The 8,933-nt window shown below is 30.1% G+C and overlaps 1 protein-coding gene across 1 annotated transcript; it reads left to right on the forward strand.

The window, feature by feature from the left end:
• LOC109363215 (photosynthetic NDH subunit of subcomplex B 5, chloroplastic) lies at positions 976 to 3,358 on the forward strand. Its single transcript, XM_019609391.1, has 5 exons — positions 976 to 1,251; positions 1,339 to 1,402; positions 2,320 to 2,382; positions 2,476 to 2,534; positions 3,004 to 3,358. The coding sequence occupies exons 1-5, from the start codon at positions 1,015 to 1,017 to the stop codon at positions 3,232 to 3,234; spliced, it is 654 nt and encodes a 217-aa protein (XP_019464936.1). The 5' UTR covers positions 976 to 1,014; the 3' UTR covers positions 3,235 to 3,358.

Raw genomic sequence — 8,933 nt, forward strand, 5'->3', positions numbered from 1 at the left:
CTTTATTTGACCGTGTGTGTTGGAATAATATTAGTTAATATATTGGAGAAAGGATATCCGAAGATAAAGATATGAACTTGAAAAATTCTTCAACTACAATTTTATGTAATTGCTATTTGAATTTAAACATTTATTATAATAGTGGAAAAGTATAGAAGCTCTTATTTAGTGTGTGAAACTTTACCATAGCAAATGGCCTTATTTTGGAGGGAAAATATTGAAGGAAAAGTTGACATGCCCATGATCATATGATAAAAATATTTTTTTATTATATAGATAATAGATAAATAACTTCAGGTGTAAAGTTAAACGGTCCACTTGTTTATCTTATCAACAACACATGTAGAGTTCGTGATAAAGTAAATCCATTTTATGATATATTATTATAAAAAGTAACAAACTTTTAACTATACACTATAAATACTATACACTATTCATTGTACATTCACAAAAGTCTAGATTGTCTTAGTAGGATAATTTGATAAATCGAAGGATAAAAATGGGTGGCACCATATACAAGACATTTAATCAGTTGGGCATGGCTAAAATATATGTGACTAGCTTTATGTGGAGATTTGTTTTCATGATTTAAATTTGTGACCTCTTTACCATTAAGATTCAACTTTACCATTATACAAAGGCTATACATTAAATTGAAATAAAACTTTCTGATTACCTATAATTAGGGATTACCTAGATTTTATACTTAATGTTATTAACATGTAGTTTGCTCAATGGGATAAAAGGTGAATCTTTTGACTAAGATGAGAATGACAAGGATTGTCGTTCAAATGATATTACAAATCATGTCTCCAACTAATGAAAATATATCATATTAATTAAAATAATTAAATATTCATTAATTTTTTATTTTTACTTTAATATCATTAGTCCAAAATATGATTTAGAAATGTAAGATAAAAGATCTCGGTAAGAATGAGAATCTGGAAACCAAGGGGAGCATATAAAAAGGTGGAACGTGGATAATAGGTTCAGATAAACCACACACAAAAGATGTCACTTTGTTCTACACTCTCATTTGTTAGTCCCACTTGTGTGACTCTACCCAAGCCCACTTCTACTTCTACTTCCTCCACATGTTTCTCATCTCCAACACTACCCAACTTGCATGGCATCTTCACAAAGAGTAACAACTCAACAAGGTTCTTCCTCAATGCTGGTTTCAATGAGTATGAGCCTGATCTCAATGAAGATCCTGTTGATCAATTTCGCACTAATGGTGTTGCCCCAGTATGTGATATTATAATAATTGTACTTTCATTACTGTAATCTAATTGTGATTATGGTTTTGTTCATTTCATTTTGTGCAAATTTCAGGAGGATTTTTTGTATGGAAAATATGATGGCCATCATACTTTCAATGAAGGAGAACAAGAGAAAAGTATTTTTACTTTCTTTTTACCCTTTTTAAGGAAGTGATGCATATGCTTCAGAGAAACTTGTAGAGAGTAATAAATTTCTAATAATTGATTTTATCTTTTGATTTGGGAGGCCACCATTTTAGGAAAATGATATATCATTTTACAAATCCTACAAGTCAAGAAAGGTAATAAATCATAAAATAATATTTTATTTAGTAGTGATTGGTTTATAAGTGATATGTGTGACCATAAAATTGAGATCATACCTTCTGTATTAAAAATTGGTCACTTTATCCATCACTATTGGTTGAAAAAATAATTATTTAAAAATAAAAAATTAATGATTAATGATTTTTCTCACAATAAGTAACGTATTAAATGTCATATGGTTGTAGTACATGTGCTCCTCTAAAATTGTGGTTTTGGTTGTTTTTTAAGAGTGTCTTTCTTATGGAGTCCCTTCTTGAGTATGATTTCTTTTCTTTCTATTTTTTCTTTACTTTCCAAACTCAACTTAACTCGCAAACTGGTCTAAGAGTTAGTTTGAAAGTTGAATTTTTGGGATGAAGGGAAAGAGAAATGAAAGATTTGAGAGTCGTTTTACAAATATATTTCATGATTCCCAAATTTTCCTTTTGTCCTCTTTCCCTCCAAAATATAACATCCAAACTAACCGTAAGAACCATAAGAGAACAGATAAATTATATAATCATGCGCCTCTTTTTTTATTAATTTTGATAATTATTACTCTGTTTTTGTAGCAGTGGTAACATTTCATAGCAAACTACAATGTTTTGGATATTTTTCCATATTCATGACAAGTAGAACCTAAATCTATTGGCGCTAGATGTAGTATAATTATGAGGAAGGAAACATGTTTCTGACATATTAATTGCACCAATTTTCAAGACAAAATGCTAATGAATTTTCAATTCAGGACCATTTTGGGAGACATTTATTGAAGAACTAACAGCAGGAGACCCCCCCACAGGATTCCAGGGTGTGTTTTCCATAAACTATTGATTATGTACTACCCTTTATTATACTTGTCAATTTTGTTCATAATTTGCTTCTTATTTTTATTCTTATGCAGGGATTATTTCATGGCTCTTCCCACCAGCCATTGCTGCTGGGGTGTTCTTCCATGTTCCGGTAATTCTAATTTCTAAATGTTAATTTCCCACATTGAACCAATTGGCTACTTTTCTTAAACAAAATGTTTGAATTGCAATTATGATTGTGCTTATTGTAATTGTGGTCATTACAATGCAGATTGTAGCTGTTGTGGTGTGAATTCTTTTGTGATTAATAAAATACTTTTGAATTTGATGTGGTTCAATGCTTTCTGATGCGATCTAAATACAGTTATGTTGCGGCATAATATGGCTACATCATTGTGATTATGTGTCATATCGCAATTGAGATTGTGATGGTCACTATAACAACAATATTATGGTCGGATCAGTTGATGGTCTCCATAATCACAATATTGTAGCCAGAGATCATGTGATGCAGTTTGTAATTTAAAACACCCCTTCAACATAATCAATGCATTCTTAATATACTTTGAGATGAACTAAGAAGCAATATTACTATATCCTAATTACTATGTGTCTTTCAGGGGGAGTACTTGTACATTGGAGCAGGAATATTTACAATCATATTTTGCATTATTGAGATGGATAAACCTGATAAACCCCACCACTTTGAACCTCAAATCTACAATATGGAGAGGGGAGCTAGAGACAAGTTGATAAATGAATATAATACCATGGACATATGGGATTTCAATGAGAAATATGGGGACTTGTGGGATTTTACAATCAAGAAGGATGACATAATGAGTAGATAATTGTTTAACCCTCATGCCTTTTATGCAGTTTCTATCCTTCCTTTTATTATACACTGAAGTTCATTGCTTTCAATGACCCATTGTTACATATAATGAATGTGAAGGTTACCTTTTTGAATTTGTTCTCTTTTTCTCTCACTTTAGTTATCCCTCTAGGTAGTTTATGTTGAATCAATAGGGTATCTTCCCAACTTCTGCTTTCTTATTTGTCATCAAAAGAATTAACAACTAACAAGGTGTTGGTTTAGTGGTGTAAGATCTCTTTAGATCTCAGAATAACCAAAAGATCAAGAGTTCGATTCCTAGGAACGACACTTGTTAGGAGTAATAGTCATGCATTTCGAACAAAAGAATTGAAAATGTATACATATTAAACCCAAGTTAAAAAGGATTGAAAATATGATAAAGAAGAAAATAAAAGAATGGGAATGTGAACCATATATTTTTAGCCTTCTTGAAAACTTAGTCATGCCTTGGTACAAGAATTAAAAGACTACTAGGAGATGATTGATTTGATCAAGATAGATATCATAGCAAAGAAACACCAACTCCCCTATATCTTATAAAGTTTAATATAATATATTATTTTTAATATATAAGAATAAAATTTATTCTATCATCGTCTTTTTAATATATTTTTAATATATAAAGTTTAATATAATATATTATTATCATTATTTTTAGTATTTCTTTTAAATTATTTATATGGAATAACAAAAAATAAAACCCTTTTAAAGTGGGGATGTTTTTTAGATGACTACTCTAAGGCCTTCAAAACTAAGCCTTTCAAGATAACTTGAATAAAAGGATGACACCAAGTATATTGCACTAGGCACTTTTTATGTTCATCCCCTTTTCAAGTTCAAATTTCCAAGATACCCAAAAAAAATTAGGGCAATGTTGATCACAAGAGATCAAAAATCTCTCAAATAAGCATATATTGCATCTTATGTTATCACATTCAAGAAGTCTTTTCAAGAGTAGTTTTAATATTATCCTATATACATGGTACAAGTCTTCTGTTTCCTATCAAATCATATGCACTTAAGACTATCACACCTGAAGGTATTCACAAACAAAACAAAAATGACAATATCAACAAAAAAGAAAATAAAAGAGTGTTAGGTTGAAAACCCAAAGGAATAACTTAAAAAAATTAATATTAGAGAGGTATGAAGTCGAAAATCTACAATGGTGACCTACGATTAAAATCGAAAAAGAAAAAATTTAAAATATATTAAATCTATCGGTATTTTAGAATATAAAATATCCACACAATTTATAACAAATTTATAACAATTGAAAGCAGAATAAATGAGAATACTATAGCCTGATAATTGTTAGCAACAAAAAACTAACAAAACAATGAGAACGAAATTGTTTATATTTTTTTGTTGGCCACAATACTATTTACATCCCTACAAAATATAAATATAAAATCAATAAATACAAAAATATAAAGTGTACCTTACTTTTGGTAGACCGGGTTGTCTATCAAAATCTCAACAACCTATATATCAATACTGTAAAAACTATACCCTACCGGCTGGTCTAACTGGAAAACCGGCGAACTAGACCCTTAACCAGTACGGTATAGATGTTGAACCGACCAAATATTAAAAACGGTCAAAACTGGTGAACCAACTGATATTTGACTAAACCGGCTGATTTATATACATATTTTAAAAAAAAAACTTAAAAAAACTCATTACAAAATGACCTATCTTTCCAACTCTTCTTCAACACTTCAAGGCACATGCTTCCAAGACATACTTGGATTACACCTTTTGGTTCCTAACATTCGTGTGTAGTCTCAGTGACATTTGTATAATCTTGGAGTTCTGTCTGATTATAGGATTTGGTGCAAAAATATAATCTCGATATGAAATAACTTTGACTCCTTGGTGTTAAATGTTAAAACTCCAAATTTATTTGTTTTGTAGAGTGAGTTATGAACTTGTGTCATTTATATATATTTTGCGGTTGTTAAGTATACTTTTGGATTGATATATCTTTTGTAATTTAGACTTTGAATTTGTTAAAGACCCTATAGTTTAATTACTGAACCACCGGTTGAATCACTATACCATTATACCAGTACTCTGATTGGTTTGATAATCAGTACAATTTTAACTACGCTGCTATAGATTCTTCAACTCAAGATATGATTTCAAATGTTGTCCATTTACCTTAAAAAGTACTATCATACTTGAGATTCACTACATCAACTATACCACGAGCTTAGACAATCTTCACAACATATAGGCCAGACCACCCTTATCTCAATTTTCTGAAAGTAAATGTAAGCGAGAGTTGTATAAAAGTAATTTTTTACCATATGAGAATGATTGCCTATGGATGTTACTATTTTGCACACTCCTTTTCCTATTCTTATACGAATTTACACACTCATAAGAATCATCACAAATGTTTTCTAGTAAGTATATATTTAATTTTCTCTTATTTCTATCTCTCTCCAACTCAGAGTTAAATGCTTAATTGTCCAATATACTCTATGTTCTAACTCCACAAAGAGATGACATGCCGTATATGGCGACAACCCAATATAAGTTTTAAATGATGTGCAGTATGCTCATAAGACATTATGTTGAGCAAAAACCAATCTTTTTTATAGGGGTTTACAATTTTCCCACTGACATCTTAATCTCTCTATTTGACATTCCTACTTGACCACTAGTTTGTGCATTATAAGGAGTAGCTACTTTGAGTGAATGCATTTTTTCATTAATTTCACAAACGGGCTATTATATGAATGCTTACTCTCGTATCTAATTATAGCATGGGGTGCCCAAAACATGTAGAAAATATCTTCTTTTAAAAAATGGACAATCACCTTGTGGTCATTAAACCCTTACATGCATTAGCTATGACCTACTTGTCAACATTTATCATTCTAAAAGAGAATTTGCATCCTTAATGGTTGAGTTAATATCAAAATCAACATTAGAATTATTCAAGCATGCCAATAATGGATCATCACAACTAGAATGCATAAATAAATTATGAGATAAACTATCAATTAAATTCTTAACTCTTATTATGACTTTCATCGGATATCTATTTATTGTCAAGAAAAATATTAAGCTCAACAATAGACAAGAACAAGAATGGGCGACCTAAAAGGATATGAATGGGGGTATAAAAAGCACAAATAGGTTCATATCAAGTACAATCTTATAGTCAATTTTTGTGAGCTCCACCAATCTTATAGTCAATTTCAATCCAATCTTTGTTATATCCAATTCAATATTCATCAAACATTCTAATAATTTCAAACTCAATCTACATTTTATCATAAATAATTATTAAGTCACAAATTTAAATAAATCTATTGATGTGATTCTAAAAACAAAACAATTAAAGAGATTGAGTTATAATAATGTTTATTTTTATATCAAATATAATGTAAATTAGGTCCTTATCAAGATGCATATTACATGACTAGTTTTTCTCACCTTGTTGATACTCAGCTTGCCATCTTCTTCATGTGAGTTAGAATTCACTCATTTATATGTGTCTTGATTGCCCTGAGAAGATTGTAGATAGTAAACTTTTCAAGTTTGGTGACATGGTCATAGTAGCCTATTTCAGGCATTCCAAAGGTGATAAGAATTGCATGCAAAATTCTTGCCTTAGGCACAAGATTCTTAGCAACAAAGGAGGAGGACTTGAACCATGAGTTATAGTAACAAGCTCATTCTCTTGCCTTGGTTATTTACAATAAAATTTTACTATTGTTAAAATATTTGTATTTAGTATTGTATATTTAAATAATAATTATAAATTAATGAGATTAAAGTTTTAAAAATTATGAAATTAAATGGAGATTGAAATCCTCTAGAAACATATAATAGTTACCTTCCAGCATGTCTCCATATGTTATTTCGAATAGTGGAGATTGAAAATCTCAACAATTGTCATTCTTAAATAGTGGAGGTTTACAGCCTCCATGGTAATCACTATAAAAACCTCCTCATATTGTGGAGGTTTACAACCACCACGATAAATGCTACAAAAACCTCCACAAATAAATCGCTGCAAACTTATTGGTACCAGGAGTTTTCTAAAACCCCCACAAAACACTTCTAGCGATCATAACTGTACCAATTTTTGGAACCTCCTCTAGTTATATTATGGAGGTTAAAAACCTTCGCTAATAGCATAAAAAAACTTTGCAGTGTACATCTCCTGAATCAAAGCTTCCCTTTTTTCTTTCATCCATGAGTTGTTGTAACATGATCATTCTCTTTTACATCTTGTGATGCCTGGCAGAATCTGAAGAGTGATGAAATATGATCGCTTAACTAACATCTCCAATAATTATAGTGGTATCTTCATCTTCTGTAATCATTGGTGATTTTCATAAATTTATGATGTTAAGTTGTCACATGTGTTCCTTAACATGAAAGTAGAGTAACCAATATACCTTTATGATATTTTGTTCTACATCTATTCCCAAGTTTCAATGGTCGTGGAAATTTGAATTCCTTGTCGAGCATTTTGGAGCATTTTTCTAATGTAGTAAAAGTAAAGGAGAAATATCAATAGACCTTAATCTTAAAAACTCGTATACTTAAGGCAAAAGTTTTATCCATTTATAGGTGGAGCCTCAAACATGGACCAGTTAATACCTTCATGCATAACTTCCATATCATGATTAGCCTGGTTCATAATATCAACCCAAGTGTTCATTACACATCTTCAATAAACTTAGAGATGCCATTGTGGTTTGAGAGAGTGGTTCGAAGATTACATAGGGTTTGAAACTCGGAGGAGGAGATTAAGAGTGTAACAAAGTGCATGGAAAAACCTTAGACATTAAGATGCCTACAAAGACATTTCACATGCAATGTACACATATCTCAGTTTTAATTAGGGTTGTAAATATTCAGTATGATTTTTAGTACAACTCCGTGACTGAGTCGAGCACAAAGACATAGCCCGATTCACTTCAATTAATTGTACATTTTATTGTAGGAATCTAACTAAACCGGTCATAAATGGTTTGATTTAGTTCGGTTCCACGAATTTCTTGATATTTTTTAAATCATGCATCAATTGAAAATTCAAAATATATTTCATGAGATATTATTTCTCTATAAAAGAAACAACACTACTATAATTATAATCCAAAATTAATAATATATATATAACAATTAGTAATATATATTACAAGTTAGCAACATATATAGAAATTAGTAATATATATATATAATATAATAACATATATAACCATACAATTCATAATTAGTAAAATATACATAGCAATTAGTAAAATATATGATAGAGTAACATATATAAACTTAGTAATAAATAGTAATATATATAACCTTAACATTTGTAACAATTTAATAACCTAAATAATAGTAAAATTCACACAAAACTAGTAATTTAAGCTATAAATTTGACTGAAGAATTCAAGCAATAATACAATGTTATCCTCAAGTATCTATTTCTTTAATATGATGTTCGGTTCAATTCAAACAGTTCCTAAATTTCCAAAATCATAAATCGAACCAAACTTAAATCGATTACTCTATGTCATTTTTGTTGGGTAGCCTGTTACCTAGTTTGGGTAACTTGTTACTTAGTCCAAGTAACCAGTTACTTATTGTTACACAGTTTAAGTAACATGTTCCTCAGGTCCTGTAACCTATTATTCAGGTCAAGTAACCTAT

Source organism: Lupinus angustifolius, chromosome LG13 (genome assembly GCF_001865875.1).
Source record: "Lupinus angustifolius cultivar Tanjil chromosome LG13, LupAngTanjil_v1.0, whole genome shotgun sequence".
Taxonomy (NCBI): domain Eukaryota; kingdom Viridiplantae; phylum Streptophyta; class Magnoliopsida; order Fabales; family Fabaceae; genus Lupinus; species Lupinus angustifolius.

Excerpts from the sequence above, each read along its gene's own strand:
- LOC109363215 (XM_019609391.1), top strand. The coding sequence starts at position 1,015 with ATGTCACTTTGTTCTACACTCTCATTTGTTAGTCCCACTTGTGTGACT. Across the intron at positions 1,252-1,338 it reads GCACTAATGGTGTTGCCCCA|GAGGATTTTTTGTATGGAAA; the intron begins GTATGTGATATT and ends TGCAAATTTCAG. Across the intron at positions 2,383-2,475 it reads CCCCCCCACAGGATTCCAGG|GGATTATTTCATGGCTCTTC; the intron begins GTGTGTTTTCCA and ends ATTCTTATGCAG.